The 16,232-nt window shown below is 50.0% G+C and overlaps 1 protein-coding gene across 1 annotated transcript; it reads left to right on the top strand.

Moving 5' to 3' along the window:
• Positions 1-15,827, top strand: LOC117412609 (glutamine--tRNA ligase). The gene is made up of 24 exons (XM_058988269.1): positions 1-188; positions 686-833; positions 2,300-2,409; positions 2,752-2,827; positions 3,778-3,842; positions 4,499-4,552; positions 4,917-4,968; positions 5,608-5,679; positions 5,764-5,849; positions 5,946-6,032; positions 7,361-7,460; positions 7,978-8,056; positions 8,248-8,356; positions 8,657-8,787; positions 9,693-9,785; positions 10,296-10,433; positions 10,665-10,752; positions 11,211-11,357; positions 12,526-12,627; positions 12,724-12,816; positions 13,110-13,237; positions 13,779-13,845; positions 14,350-14,475; positions 15,031-15,827. The coding sequence occupies exons 1-24, from the start codon at positions 66-68 to the stop codon at positions 15,079-15,081; spliced, it is 2,325 nt and encodes a 774-aa protein (XP_058844252.1). The 5' UTR covers positions 1-65; the 3' UTR covers positions 15,082-15,827.
• Positions 15,828-16,232: the final 405 nt, after the last annotated feature.

The raw sequence follows: 16,232 nt of genomic DNA, 5'->3' as shown, positions 1-16,232 counted from the left end.
CCCAGCTCGACGGAACGGAGAAGCTCGCTCTGTACAGCGAGTTCACGTGGAAGAGGAAGCTGAAGATGGCGTCTGACAGCGCAGACCCGGTCTCGCTTTTCATTTCCATCGGTCTCAGCGAGCAGAAAGCAAAAGAGACGCTGAAAAATGAGGCGCTCAGCTCAGCACTCAAGGAGGCCGTCATCCAGGTAACTGACACACCGGGGTTGAGAAGCAGTAGAGCGGCTGGGATTGGGACGAAGGGGCTCCGTGCTGTACAGAGAGTATTCTGCGGGCAATACAGTTGCTGCACTGTGACTCAGTCCTTTCAAAAAACAAAAACAAAGCGAAACAGAAACTCAAGTTGCTTTTTTGTTAAGGACGCGACGTTGTGGGTGTTAGTACTATTTAAAAAGAACAGCACTTACTCATATAGTTATTAAGTTGATTAAATACATTTGATTAGTATTATGCGCTGCGTACCTACACCCGATCATTATTTTAATTAGTCGAATTATTGCATGGCAGCGGTAGTCGCGCCTCTGTGTGTCATTGGCTGGCGGTCGCAGTATCAACTGTGGTCAGTCCTGACATTAAAGATAAGTCTGTGGACATTTACTGTGTATAGTCAACGCTACACTGTATTGCCTCACTGGTGCAGCTGGGAATGTTCTTTAGCGATAGTGTTATTTTCTCTCTGTCTCAGGCTCAGGGTGTCATGGGTGCTGAGGTTGACAAGGGCACAGGCACCCTGCTGTATAACCTGGCGTCGAAGCTGAAGGAGCAGAAGAGATTGGGGTTCCTCGCAGGGTACATCGCCCACAAGAAGATCAGCACAGACCTGCAGCTCAACGGTGCGTCTTGGGAGAGTGGGGTGTCTCAGGTTAGGGTTCAAGAGCAGCGCAGCTCCAGTCACTGCTCCACACCACCTCAGTTCAGTCCAGTCACTGCTCCACACCACCTCAGTTCAGTCCCGTCACTGCTCCACACCACCTCAGTTCAGTCCAGTCACTGCTCCAGACCACCTCAGTTCAGTCCAGTCACTGCTCCACACCACCTCAGTTCAGTCGAGTCTGCTCCACACCACCTCAGTTCAGTCCAGTCACTGCTCCACACCACCTCAGTTTAGTTCAGTCCAGTCTGCTCCACACCACCTCAGTTCAGTCCAGTCACTGCTCCACACCACCTCAGTTTAGTCCAGTCACTGCTCCACACCACCTCAGTTCAGTCCAGTCTGCTCCAGACCACCTCAGTTCACTTCATTCCAGGACCTTTGTTCCAACCATGTCCTTCAGTGATTAATTGAGCAGCCAAGAGCCTTGTTTCAGAGAAGTGTTGACCTGAACCCGGGTGCTGAGTTTGGATCCACTTTTTTGTAATGGACTGGAATCTTTTTTTGTTGATTTGTTTGTTTTCGTTCACATTCACACATTACAGGTGGCATTATGGTTAACTCGGAATATGAAAGGTACGATGTACAGTACTGTGTCAAAATATCACACATGACTATTAACCCTTTGTGGTCCGACATTGCAATTATCCCTTTCCGGTCCAACATCATCAAAAAGACGCAAAAAACAGGTCTCTAGTCGTTTTTTCTCTGGAAAAAGCCAAGAAAACCATTCAGTGGCTGAGTGAGATCGATAGAAGCCGAAAAAAAAAGGGGGCGTATCTCATGAATACAGCTAGCCCCGGCACCACATAGATAACACGGACATAAACAAACAAGATAGCTGCTTCTGCATCCAGCACTCAAAGAATATCACAGACATTTGCAGAGCTTTTTTTAGATGTTATAGTAATATAATAATGACTTGGATCGCATTATTGAGGAGTTTGGTGATAAAACGAGTGATCAGGAGATGATTGATCGGTATGCACGACTATCAAGAGACATGTGAAAAATACAGCGAACGAGGGGTGGGGCGGGGCTGGAGATGCAGTACTGAGTGTCCTGTTGATATGCAGAGCCTTTTAAACTTGTTTTACTGTGAAAAAAAATACTTTTAAACAGCGCGTCTAAAATAAACTGCGTGTGTGAAAATAAATTGGACCTGACGTGCTGAATAAATGACCCGCAAAGGGTTAACCACTTAATAGTGCTGAAGTTAGAAATACTAAAAGAGACTTTTTTTTTTATTCACTGTATGTAGATTCTTTAGGAGTGTGGACTCCACTCCCGGTTTGATAGGAGCATGGACTGTCTCTTAATGGTCACGTTGCTGTGTAAAGAAAAAAACATTTTCTTATACAGCTGTGCATTTTGCATTCCTTTGCTCTGCTGACCAGAATCATTTCTCTCTCTCTGTGTGTCTCTCAGCCGCGCTGGACTATGTGAAGAGTCACCCCGTGGATCCGATCAGCGTGGAGGAGTTTGAGCGGCAGTGTGGTGTAGGCGTGGTGGTGAGCCCTGAGCAGATCGAGGACACGGTGAGAGAGGGAGAGCCGTGCCGACGCACTCACAATAACCCCGCCGGTTACTTTAAAACTGAATTGAATTAAACACGGAGCGATTACGCACACAGTGACTGAAAGGGAACTTTAACTACAGTTGAAGAGCTTGAGAAAGGCTGGAAGTCTGGGTTTTATACTTCTGTTAAAATTATTTTGATCCATGAAGCTCAATGGTGATATACATCATTTCAATGATGAATTAAAACAATATATACATCTTTTAGTATTGCTATATTTACGTATCACCGTTTATGAGTTTTATAGAATGTGAATTTATAAAATGGAGTATGTATTATTATATAGTCGTGTGTGTTTCAGGTGGAAGCGATCATCAGCAAACACAAAGAGCTTCTCATGAAGGAGCGGTATCGATTTAACATGGGGCTGCTGATGGGTAAGAGTCAAGCAAGCCTGCCTGTCTGCCTGCCTGCCTGCCTGTCTGCCTGCCTGCCTGCCTGCCTGCCCGCCTGCCTGCCTGCCTGCCTGCCTGCCTGCCTGCCTGTCTGCCTGCCTGCCTGCCTGCCTGCCTGCCTGCCTGCCTGCCCGCCCGCCCGCCCGCCCGCCCGCCCGTCTGCCTGCCTGCCTGCCTGCCTGCCTGCCTGCCTGCCTGCCTGCCCGCCCGCCTGCCTGCCCGCCCGCCCGCCTGCCCGCCCGCCCGCCCGCCCGCCCGCCTGCCTGCCTGCCCGCCTGCCTGCCTGCCTGTCTGCCTGCCTGCCTGTCTGTCTGTCTGTCTGTCTGCCTGCCTGCCTGCCTGCCTCCCTGTCTGCCTGCCTGCCTCCCTGTCTGCCTGCCTGCCTGCCCGCCTGCCTGCCTGCCTGTCTGTCTGCCTCCCTGTCTGCCTCCCTGTCTGCCTGCCTGCCTGTCTGTCTGCCTCCCTGCCTCCCTGCCTGTCTGCCTGTCTGTCTGCCTCCCTGCCTGTCTGCCTGTCTCACTGCCTGCCTGCCTGCCTGCCTCCCTGCCTGTCTGCCTCCCTGCCTCCCTGCCTGTCTCACTGCCTCCCTGCCTGCCTGCCTGCCTGTCTGCCTGTCTGCCTGCCTGCCTGTCTGCCTGTCTGTCTGCCTCCCTGCCTGTCTGCCTGTCTCACTGCCTCCCTGCCTGCCTGTCTGCCTGTCTGCCTGCCTCCCTGCCTGCCTGCCTGTCTGCCTGTCTGCCTGTCTTCCTGTCTTCCTCCCTGCCTGCCTGCCTGTCTGCCTCCCTGCCTCCCTGCCTGCCTGCCTGTCTGTCTGTCTAGCTGTCCCGTTCTACTCTGTCCTGGTATAATTGCTGTATAACTTGGCAGCTCTGCACTGTATAGTCCGTCGTGTATCAAGACCAGCTCAAGTGTCTCGTTGGGTCTCCGTGCAGGTGAGGCCAGGAGCCAGCTGAAGTGGGCGGACGGGAAGATAATCAAGAACGAGGTTGACATGCAGGTGAGGGAGGTTTATTTATTTATTTATTGATTGATTGATTGATTGATTGCAGGAGCAGTAGTTTTTTAACATATACATGGAGACTGATTTAATATTCTTATTTCATTCTGCATGTGAGATTCTCCTGAGCGCTCAGTCATTCTGCGTGTGAGATTCTCCTGAGCGCTCAGTCATTCTGCGCGTGAGATTCTCCTGAGCGCTCAGTCATTCTGCATGTGAGATTCTCCTGAGCGCTCAGTCATTCTGCGTGTGAGATTCTCCTGAGCGCTCAGTCATTCTGCATGTGAGATTCTCCTGAGCGCTCAGTCATTCTGCATGTGAGATTCTCCTGAGCGCTCAGTCATTCTGCGTGTGAGATTCTCCTGAGCGCTCAGTCATTCTGCGCGTGAGATTCTCCTGAGCGCTCAGTCATTCTGCGCGTGAGATTCTCCTGAGCACTCAGTCATTCTGTACGTGAGATTCTCCTGAGCGCTCAGTCACTCTGCGTGTGAGATTCTCCTGAGCGCTCAGTCATTCTGCATGTGAGATTCTCCTGAGCACTCAGTCATTCTGCGTGTGAGATTCTCCTGAGCGCTCAGTCATTCTGCGCGTGAGATTCTCCTGAGTGCTCAGGCAGGGTTAGCAGAGGCTTCACGTTGTCTTGTATTCCCTTCCAGGTGCTTCATCTCCTGGGCCCAAAGACTGAGGCAGACTTGGAGAAGAAGCCCAAGGTGATTTCTTTTTAATATTCATCTGTCTTTCTGTCTGCATGTCTCTCTGCCTGTCTTATTTGTCTCTCATCTGTTTAAACAGATCTTTGTTTAGGAGTTGAGTTGATCATCCTAAACCCAAAGCTGGATTTGTTTTACAACCTTTTACAGTAGCAGGGAATCCAGCTGGATGCATACAGCTAATTTTAGGGGTGATAACCACGGACTGGTGGTGGATGCAATCCGGTGCGGTTCCCCAGTGCTGTAAAACACTCTAAAATAACCCAGCTGTGCCCTGCCGCTTATCCCACAGGCTCTCCTCAGTCAGCTTAAATGAGTGTTTTATATGAACTGTATTTATTTATTTATTATTCTCTGTTCCCAGGCACCAAAGCAGAAAGCTGCAGCAGAGAATGAGAAGGTGGAGGCAGCAGACGGTGAGAGCCTGTGCAGCCTCAAGTCTCCAGTGTGTGTGCGTGTGTGTGTGTGTGTGCTTGCGTGTGTGTGTGTGTGTGTGTGTGTGTGTGTATGTGCATGTGCATGTGCGTGTGTTAATCATTCACCACCACCCCACACCTACAACTCCTAATATCTCAAACACCCTTTCAGATAGCAACTTCATATTTTCAGTGTTGTGGAAACTTGAGGATAACTCTACTGACGCCATTCCCTCTGCCCTGTGAGGTGGTCGTCCTCTTTTTCTTTGTGAATGTTAGACGAGAAAGTGGCTTCATGCTCAGTACACGCTGATGAAAAGTGAACCCCTTTGTACCAGTTACTATACAGAGGCTCAAATCATTTGAGGTTGTGTCTTTATATTAATGTGGCCGTACACTTCGTCTTCATATTTGGTACACAACTGCATTCTTTCTTGCTCCATACAAATAAATAAATGAACCCTTTTATTGACTTATTACTGTAACCTCTGTCCATATTGATGATACAGACCAGTGTTGACAGAGTGTTTTTTAGTTGGTACATTGCTGCATTCTATGATTCTCAGTAAAGCTCCTGTGTGTATTATTATATATTTCTTACAGTTGTTACCGTAGTGACTGTCTTGTGTGTGTTTTCAGTGGATGTGAAGCTGGAAGGAAAGTCTCTAATGCAGCAGCTCAGAGGAGAGGCTATGAAATTCCACAAAACAGGTGAGTGCGTCTCGCTCTGATTTGTTAACAGCGTTTCAGGGGGTCCTCACTGGCATCGCTCTTATTCTTGTCTTTTTCCTCCAGGTGAGAACTACAAGACGGAGGGCTACGTCGTGACTCCGAACACCATGAGACTGCTCAGGGAGCACCTGGAACTGACAGGAGGGCAGGTGCAGTCTCCCACATTCTATCTGTGTGGGTGGGTGTGGGTGTGTGTGTGCACGTCTGTCTCTCACGCTGCTCTCATGTAATTCTTTGTGCTGCAGGTTCGAACACGCTTCCCCCCGGAGCCCAACGGGATTCTGCACATAGGCCACGCCAAAGCCATCAACTTCAACTTCGGCTATGCCAAGGTAAGTGCTGTCCAGTCATAAACCAGTTATGGGAGTTCAGCACAGCCCTGTCGTTCAGGGATAGGAGTTCAGCACAGCTGTGTCGTTCAGGGATAGGAGTTCAGCACAGCCCCGTCGTTCAGGGATAGGAGTTCAGCACAGCCGTGTCGTTCAGGGATATGAGTTCAGCACAGCCCCGTCGTTCAGGGATAGGAGTTCAGCACAGCCCTGTCGTTCAGGGATAGGAGTTCAGCACAGCCCCGTCGTTCAGGGATAGGAGTTCAGCACAGCCCCGTCGTTCAGGGATAGGAGTTCAGCACAGCCCCGTCGTTCAGGGATAGGAGTTCAGCACAGCCCCGTCGTTCAGGGATAGGAGTTCAGCACGGCCCCGTCGTTCAGGGATAGGAGTTCAGCACAGCCGTGTCGTTCAGGGATAGAAGTTCAGCACAGCCGTGTCGTTCAGGGATAGAAGTTCAGCACAGCCGTGTCGTTCAGGGATAGGAGTTCAGCACAGCCCTGTCGTTCAGGGGTAGGAGTTCAGCACAGCCCCGTCGTTCAGGGATAGGAGTTCAGCACAGCCCCGTCGTTCAGGGATAGGAGTTCAGCACAGCCGTGTCGTTCAGGGATAGGAGTTCAGCACAGCCCCGTCGTTCAGGGATAGGAGTTCAGCACAGCCCTGTCGTTCAGGGATAGGAGTTCAGCACAGCCCCTGTCGTTCAGGGATAGGAGTTCAGCACAGCCCCTGTCGTTCAGGGATAGGAGTTCAGCACAGCCGTGTCGTTCAGGGATAGGAGTTCAGCACAGCCCCGTCGTTCAGGGATAGGAGTTCAGCACAGCCCTGTCGTTCAGGGATAGGAGTTCAGCACAGCCCCGTCGTTCAGGGATAGAAGTTCAGCACAGCCGCGTCGTTCAGGGGTAGGAGTTCAGCACAGCCCTGTCGTTCAGGGGTAGGAGTTCAGCACAGCCCTGTCGTTCAGGGGTAGGAGTTCAGCACAGCCCCGTCGTTCAGGGATAGGAGTTCAGCACAGCCCCGTCGTTCAGGGATAGGAGTTCAGCACAGCCCCGTCGTTCAGGGGTAGGAGTTCAGCACAGCCCCGTCGTTCAGGGGTAGGAGTTCAGCACAGCCCCGTCGTTCAGGGATAGGAGTTCAGCACAGCCCCGTCGTTCAGGGATAGGAGTTCAGCACAGCCCCGTCGTTCAGGGATAGGAGTTCAACACGGCCCCGTCGTTCAGGGATAGGAGTTCAGCACAGCCCCTGTCGTTCAGGGATAGGAGTTCAGCACAGCCCCGTCGTTCAGGGATAGGAGTTCAGCACAGCCCTGTTTACTTTGTGTGTCTTTGTTTTCCAGGCGAACAATGGCATTTGTTTCTTGCGCTACGACGACACAAACCCCGAGAAGGAGGAGGAGAAATACTTCACTGGCATCCGAGACATGGTGGAGTGGCTGGGTGAGGGACTGGGAGAACTGGGAGGGGGGTGGATGGGGGCTGGGGGTAGATACTGTATTGCCGTCATGTTGTAGTGTTTAGGTAAGCGCTGGTTGTGGGCGACTGTGGAAGGAATGGGATTGGAAACGAACTGGTTGTGTTGCATTAGAGGATCGTCCATAACTTCAAAAACTCTCGGGTGGGAAAGACTCCTAAGAAACTTGAGTGAATTGGACAAATGTATCGCGGCATTGCCTTCATCGCTGTGCTTCTAATTCTCTTATCAGTTTTACCTTGTGCTGCATTAGAACTTCACCTGCTGTGAGTTAATATAGTTGCAAAGCTGCAGACGTGTCCACAGAGTTCTAGTTTTAGTTGCAGCTTTTTCATCTAGCTCCGCGGTTCTCGGAGTGTTTTGGAACACATGTTGGTAAGTCTTTAATTACCCCCTGTCTGTGGGCATTAGTGTGGAGTGTAAGCGAGTGTGGATTGGACTCGTTTGATTTTTGTATTTTATCGCCCGTCTCTCTGTCTGCAGGTTACAAGCCCTACGCTGTGACCCACGCCTCTGATTACTTCCAGCAGCTGTATGACTGGGCTGTGGAGCTCATCAGGAGGTGAGGCGGGCGCTTCGTTTATTTCATTTGTCACTTGTTTTATTTCATTTTATTGTTTAGTGATGTCCCCCCATTGGAGCGCACGGGTAGCAGCTGCGCGTGTAACTTTGCAGAGAGGTGTAGCTCTCTGTCAGAATGTCAGGGCCTGTGGTGACCCCCGTTCCACCCCTCTCTCCCCCTCTCCTGTTCAGGGGTCACGCCTATGTGTGTCACCAGCGAGTGGAGGAGATCAAGGGACACAACCCTCCTCCCTCCCCCTGGAGAGACAGACCCACTGAGGAGTCGCTGCTGCTCTTCGAGGTAAAGAGAGAGTCTGTCTGTCTGTCACTAACCCGCTAGGAGAGTCCCTGCTGAACTTTGAATTAAAGAGAGAAAGTCTGTCTGTGCGTGTCTGTGCGTTCCTACTCTCCCTGCCTCAGTGAATAAATCCTCCTTCTCTTCAAGGTTAAGCCAGAGTGTCTGTCTGCCTGTGAGCGCTGTGTGCTGTAGAGTACAGTCAGCTTTGTGTATCCAGTGCAGTGTGTTCTCTGCAGGAGATGGAGGAGAGGTGTGATGGGATGTGTAACGAGTGCTGTGTCTCTCTGTCGCTGTTCTCTGCAGGGGATGAGGAAAGGGAAGTTTGCGGAGGGTGAGGTGACTTTGCGGATGAAGCTGGTCATGGAGGACGGGAAGATGGACCCCGTGGCGTACCGCATCAAATACACCCCCCACCACAGGACTGGAGACACCTGGTACACAGAGACACACACACACACACCCCACCGCAGGACTGGAGACACCTGGTACACAGAGACACACACACACACACACACCCCACCGCAGGACTGGAGACACCTGGTACACAGAGACACACACACACCCCACCGCAGGACTGGAGACACCTGGTACACAGAGACACACACACACACACCCCACCGCAGGACTGGAGACACCTGGTACACAGAGACACACACACACACACCCCACCGCAGGACTGGAGACACCTGGTACACAGAGACACACACACACACACCCCACCGCAGGACTGGAGACATCTGGTACACAGAGACACACACACACACACACCCCACCGCAGGACTGGAGACATCTGGTACACAGAGACACACACACACACACCCCACCGCAGGACTGGAGACATCTGGTACACAGAGACACACACACACACACACACACACCCCACCGCAGGACTGGAGACACCTCATACACAGAGACACACACACACACACACACCCCACCGCAGGACTGGAGACACCTGGTACACAGAGACACACACACACACACACCCCACCGCAGGACTGGAGACACCTGGTACACAGAGACACACACACACACATACAGGACTTGAGATGCCTGGTACACACACACACACACACACCCCACCACAGGACTGGAGATACTTGGTACACACACAGAGACACAAAGGGAAATGCACACCTCCCCACCGATCAGGAGATACCTGGTACACACAAAGCTTCAGACGTTTAACCTGTTTTGTACTTTCTTGAACTGTATGTAGGTCTCAAATGGGCAGTTCTGAATGGAACACATGCTATTGCAAACATGGAACATGCCTTGTAGTGTTGACTGTATTCTCACTGTAGCCCTGTCTGTTCACTCTCCCTGTGTCTATGCTCAGGTGTATCTACCCTACCTATGACTACACTCACTGCCTGTGTGACTCTATCGAGCACATCACCCACTCTCTCTGCACCAAAGAATTCCAGGCCAGGTAAGCACCATGCTGTCCAGCCTGAATCAGAGCTCAAACACAACCCTGCTGTAACTAAACTCAAAGACTTTCAGGGTCTTATAATGTGGGGGATGCAGCGCTAGATAGCAAGAGCCATTCTTCACTTTGAAATGATACAGGGGCTTTCCTAAGACTGTGTTAACTGGAATTATGTATCCTACACTGAGCCATCAGTTTGCTGTTTAGATTGTGGTTATTCTTTCCTGTACCAATATAGAGGTCTGCAGTGTTGCAAGAGTTAGAGACCATAATAATAATAATAATATTATGAAGTTTTCTGAACGTGATTAGCAGTGTGATATGTAGGAGTGCTGATTCTGATGATGGTCTGACAATGTGATTGTGATTTGTCTTTGATGTATTTCATGACTTTTCTCTCTGTGCCCCTGCGTCTCTCTCTCTCTCTCTCTCTCTCTCTCTCTCTCTCTCTCTCCCTCTCTCTCTCCCCATCTCCCTCTCTCTCTCCCCATCTCCCTCTCTCTGTGTCAGACGGTCCTCGTATTTCTGGCTGTGCAATGCACTGGATGTGTACTGCCCTGTGCAGTGGGAGTACGGCCGCCTCAACCTCACCTACACTGTGGTGTCCAAGAGGAAGATCGTCAAGCTGGTGGAGACTGGGGCTGTCAGGTGAGGGGACCTGGGGTGGAGAGGTGAGGGGACAGGGGGGGGGAAAGGTGAGGGGACTTGGGGGGCGGTCAGGGAACTGGGGTTGGGTTGGGTTGGGTTGGGTTGGGTTGGGTTGGGTCGGTATTCCATGGCATCTCGTTGAAACAGTCACGGGATTTGAATTGCATTAGTATTTCCATATCTCATGTTACTGTACAGTACAGTGTGTTGCAATGCTTGTGTTCTGTGCAGGGACTGGGATGATCCCAGACTCTTCACTCTCACTGCGCTGAGGAGGAGGGGCTTCCCTGCTGAGGCCATCAACAACTTCTGTGCCAGGGTGAGAGAGAGGAGAGCTGCAAAATCAACGTTCTTACCTCCTTAATAGAGCTAATGCCCCCACTCCCCACTTTGTGCTGAGTATCTAAGCTTTTGGTTCTTTGCCTGCGTGTTCATTTTGCACTGAGCACTTCCGCACGTTATCTGTACACCATTGATGCAGGAATAAAATGCACAGATTTCAGTAAACGAGTTCAGTTTTTTTTCACCTGACTCTTGGTTTATTAGTGTCTGCTCTGAAAAGACCAATGTAAAAAATGACAGGAAAACAAAATATCATCTTTAAGCTCTAAAAATGTGAACTCTGTGGCAGCTTTGATGCCATGGTAACTACACTAATTTATTTCTATTTAAAACTATGAATGTGCTTGTGGTGTCATTTACTACACAGTTAATGATGTAACAATCTACTGTTCCTTTCTGTTTTGTTTTTTTTTTGTTCTGCTGCGGTGTTGGCAGGTGGGAGTGACGGTTGCCCAGACGACAGTGGAACCCCACCTCCTAGAGGCGTGTGTGCGCGAGGTTCTGAACGACAGTGCCCCGCGAGTCATGGCTGTGCTGGAGCCACTCCGAGTCACCATCACCAACTTCCCTGCCCCTCAGCAGGTACGTGTGAACTAGGGCTAAACGAGCTCCGACAACAAGCGCTGAGAGAGCCAGCATCTGAACGAGCTCCGACAACAAGCGCTGAGAGAGCCAGCATCTGAACGAGCTCCGACAACAAGCGCTGAGAGAGCCAGCATCTGAACGAGCTCCGACAACAAGCGCTGAGAGAGCCAGCATCTGAACGAGCTCCGACAACAAGCGCTGAGAGAGCCAGCATCTGAACGAGCTCCGACAACAAGCGCTGAGAGATCCAGCATCTGAACGAGCTCCGACAACAAGCGCTGAGAGAGCCAGCATCTGAACGAGCTCCGACAACAAGCGCTGAGAGAGCCAGCATCTGAACGAGCTCCGACAACAAGCGCTGAGAGATCCAGCATCTGAACGAGCTCCGACAACAAGCGCTGAGAGATCCAGCATCTGAACGAGCTCCGACAACAAGCGCTGAGAGAGCCAGCATCTGAACGAGCTCCGACAACAAGCGCTGAGAGAGCCAGCATCTGAACGAGCTCCGACAACAAGCGCTGAGAGAGCCAGCATCTGAACGAGCTCCGACAACAAGCGCTGAGAGAGCCAGCATCTGAACGAGCTCCGACAACAAGCGCTGAGAGAGCCAGCATCTGAACGAGCTCCGACAACAAGCGCTGAGAGAGCCAGCATCTGAACGAGCTCCGACAACAAGCGCTGAGAGAGCCAGCATCTGAACGAGCTCCGACAACAAGCGCTGAGAGAGCCAGCATCTTTCTTGTTCGGAGGTCCCGAGTGAATAATCTTCTTAGCGGATCTCATTCTCGAATCTATCTCACATTAATTCAAATCCAATGACAGATGCAGAGCTTGATTCAGAGAAAGTCATTCTCCGATATCAGCTGTTAAATCTAGGTTTAAACATACATTATTTTCAAACATTGCAGTCATTGGATTTGAATGGTGTATGCTTTATTTATAACACTCATGTAGCTACATTTCAAGGAGTTATATTTATGTCTTGAAAAGTCAGTGATCTTTCTTTATTTCACTGTCGGAATACTGCATCGCAAATGCATTATTTTGCTAAGCATGCTGCATATCATGTAAGACAAGCTATTTACAAACACGTTGATATTCACAACATACCAGATCTATTTCAAGCTGAAACTAGTCTCCCCTCCCTCTCTCCCTGTCCCCGCAGATGGAGGTGAAGGTCCCTGATTTCCCAGCCGATGAGAGCCGCGGTTCCCACTCTGTCCACTTCTCCTCCACGGTGTTCATCGAGCAGGCTGACTTCAGAGAGGTGAGAGCGGGCTGGCTGTGTCTGTGTGTCTGTCTGTGGCTGGCAGTGAGTAGTGTGAGACAGTCTCCCTGAACCCGCAGTGTCTCCCCCTCGCAGGTCACAGAGAAGGGGTACAAACGCCTGACCCCAGACCAGCCGGTCGGACTGCGGCATGCTGGGTACGTCATCTCCATTCAGAAGGTCATTAAGGTGAGTGGGCTCTTGCTTGTTATGGGGAGTTGGTGCTTGGATATCAGATTGGTGGGTAGGGATGGAACAATTCGTATGATAATAGAGCTTTGTACAAAATCATAATAATAATAATAATAATGCTGGTTTGCTGTTACTTGATGTATCCTGCCGTACCCAAATATGTTTCCATGCACTCCAGTACACCAGTTCAGTGTTCAAAGCGTGAGCGTTGCTGGCCTCTGGAACTGTCCTGTGAGATCAGTGGCTTAAGTTGAGACTCAGACTCCTAACGCTAACCCCTCCCTCTCCAGGACCCCAGTGGGAAGGTGGTGGAGCTGCAGGTGTCCTGTGCCAGAGCCGACTCCAGGGAGAAACCCAAAGCCTTCATCCAGTGGGTGTCGAACCCGCTGCGCTGCGAGGTGCGGCTCTACGAGAGACTGTGAGTTACTGATTGCTTGCTTTCTCTTTCTTTACAGCCCTCAAGTCTTTTGTGAAGAGTTAGTCTGCACATCTCGTTTTGGATTCTTGCTTCTTGATTTGAATACTTTTTTTCTCACTGCTTTGATTTTCGGTCCGATATTAGAATTAGGAAATTGTTTGCTGAAAACCATTATATTCACGGGGATGTGAATAAGACTCCTGTTGCACAGCAGTTTCACCCATTCCAGGTTTGTGTGCTTGATTAGCCCCTGTGTGTGTGTGTGTCTAGGTAACAAGCTCAGGTGTGTCTCTTATTAAAGTCATAGTGAAACCAGGAGTGGATCGAACCGCTGTGCAACGGGAGTCTTATTTCCATCCCTGTATTGGAAGCTTATGATGCTTATAATTTCTGACTCTCTTGTTGATCTGAAATTGTGTGTACATGTTCTGAGCAGAGGACCCAAACTGGCACAGGCATTTGTTTCTCATATACCAAACCGTTCCTTTGTTTTTCCTGGCAAGATGTTTTAATGAATGCATATCTGTCTGTCTGTCTGCAGGTTCCTGCACAAGAACCCTGAAGACCCTTCGGAGGTCCCGGGGGGATTCCTGAGTGACATCAGCCCTGTGAGTGCTCCTGTATTAACCCTTCTTTGTGCAGCATTCCTTTCTCAGTTATGACCTTGTTTGCTCGCATTCAGATTTCAAATGAGCCGTTTTCAGTGGGTGCAGAAGTCTCTATGGACATGCAGGCTGCTGGGTAAAGAAACTACAGGGGTGGAAATAAGACTCCTATTGCAGAGCAGTGGCACCCATTCCAGGTTTTAATATGAGCTTGATTAGCCACAGCGTACAGCTAACAAGTTCAGGTGTGTCTTATTAAACACATAGTAAAACCAGGAGTGGATCAAACTGCTGTGCAATCAGAGTAATTAATAATGAAGACGGCCATGAACGGAGCTCATATAAAACAGATAAGTGTTCCCCAAGGTACACCCTTAACTAGCTCAGACAAGCAGGTGCTACAGTGTGTTCCACAGTTCTGGGTGAACGTCTGCATGCTAGGGTTGCAGCCACTCCTGTCCCTGCTTGTTGAGTGATGTCACCCCTCTCCTCCTCCTCTCGTCCCAGAATTCCCTGCAGCTGATCGAAGACGCGATGGTGGACCGATCCGTGGCCGGCGCCAAAGTGTTCGACCAGTTCCAGTTTGAGCGGGTCGGATACTTCTCTGTGGACCCTGACAGCACCGAGAGCAAGGTGAGGAAGTACTACATCTGAACTGCTGCTGGAACAAACACTGCTTGAAATGCAGGGATGCAAAGAAGACTCCTGTTGCATAGCCGTTTCACCCATTCCAGGTTTACTGAGAGCTTGATTCAACCAGGAATGGGTCAAACTGCTATGCAATGGGAGTCTTATTGCCATCCCTGATTTAACACAATGTGTAAGTGACTATTGAAAAGATGCAAAGGATGCCAGCCCAGTGCATAGATAAGGTGTGAAATAAACAGCGCACTTTGTGTGCAGTGCAGGAGGGTGTTCAACGCTCCTTTCTTCAACAGGGAATCTGAGACGGGTACCGCCTTTATTTTACTCCAGAGAGACTTTACTGTTATATGAGGAAAAAAGTGTGCTTTTGTTTTACTGCCAACTAAAAACAAAAAGAATATTCTGACCCGAATAAAAACAGAGAAGCCACAGCTGGTTTCCTGAGCGTCTGCGAGAGCGTTATCTCGGCTCACTGCAGGCACTACCCCATGCAGCTGTTGTTTTATAATTCTCTCTGTCTCTGTCTGTGTCTCCCTGCTACAGCTGGTGTTTAACAGGACTGTGACACTGAAGGAGGATCCTGGGAAAATCTGACACAACCTGCCAAGTCCCTCCTGTATCCCAGAATCCCTGGGAACTAATTATCGGGGGGGGGGGGGTTCTGAAACCCCGAGTTACTTAACGAAAAGCTGATCCCAGGGTGCTGCCATTCCAGGACAGGTCTGAGTTCAAACCTTAAACCATGAAAATAAAGAAACCCATTTTAATATTCAAAATGCACATTGTAATTGCCATGGACTCCTGGCTGAGACTAAATCCAGCCATGCTTTAGCTCTGTATTAATCCAGCTGCCCTCTCCCCTCTCCTCCTCTCCCCGGTTCAGTCTCTCATTTCTGTTCTTAGGAAGCCTGTAAATCATGCAATCCCTGCTGAAAATAACATTTTAAATCATGCCATTTCCTTTTGTGTTTTGAGTTAGTGTGTCTGTGTTGAGACACACAAGGGCTAGGTACTCTGTGGGTTTTGCAGGGGTGTCCAGTCACGATCGGGGAGGGCTGCTCCACTCCAGGTTTAACAGGTAAAATGAGATAATCAACTGCTTTAGGACCAGGATGGAGGTTTAGTTAAATTAAACAGGGTTGGAACAAAGACCTGGACTGGACGGATCAGACATACCCAATCCCTGAACTATGGGATGGGGATAAACTTGTCTGGGTTCCCTGGAGATCGGGATTAATTATTCTTGTCCCCCAGATTTTTGTACCTCGGGTATGTTTTTTTGTGTGTGTGTGACATGAGTGCAAGGAGTTTGATTTGCAATAAAATATTTTTAAAAATTATTGCATATTTTTATTTGAACAATGCTCTGGGGCTGGTTTTCCAAAACTTGTAATCTGGATCAAATCTCGAGTTATAAAAAGGGATGTAACTGTGTTAGGAGCACTCTGGTCTCTACTGAGCTGTCGTTGCAGGAGGCAGCAGGCTGTGATTATGAAGGCGCGTCGTGTCGGTTGTTCAGAAAGCTGTGTGGCGTGGGGTGCAGGGGCTGAGCGATGCAAGCAGGAGCACTGCTGTGTGACCAGGGCCCTTGCTGGTGCTTCTCCTTTAAGGAAGTGACACCCACACAGGGCTGGGGTTTGTGTACAAGCAGCACGCTGCACACAGCTCCACTCGGATTTCTTTTTAAGGTGGACCAGGAATGATTGCAACCCAGAGTGGATTCACACAGCGAGGGACAGCAATGC

The sequence above is a fragment of the Acipenser ruthenus genome, chromosome 16 (genome assembly GCF_902713425.1).
Source record: "Acipenser ruthenus chromosome 16, fAciRut3.2 maternal haplotype, whole genome shotgun sequence".
NCBI lineage: Eukaryota > Metazoa > Chordata > Actinopteri > Acipenseriformes > Acipenseridae > Acipenser > Acipenser ruthenus.
This window is presented reverse-complemented; position numbering and strand designations above follow the sequence as displayed.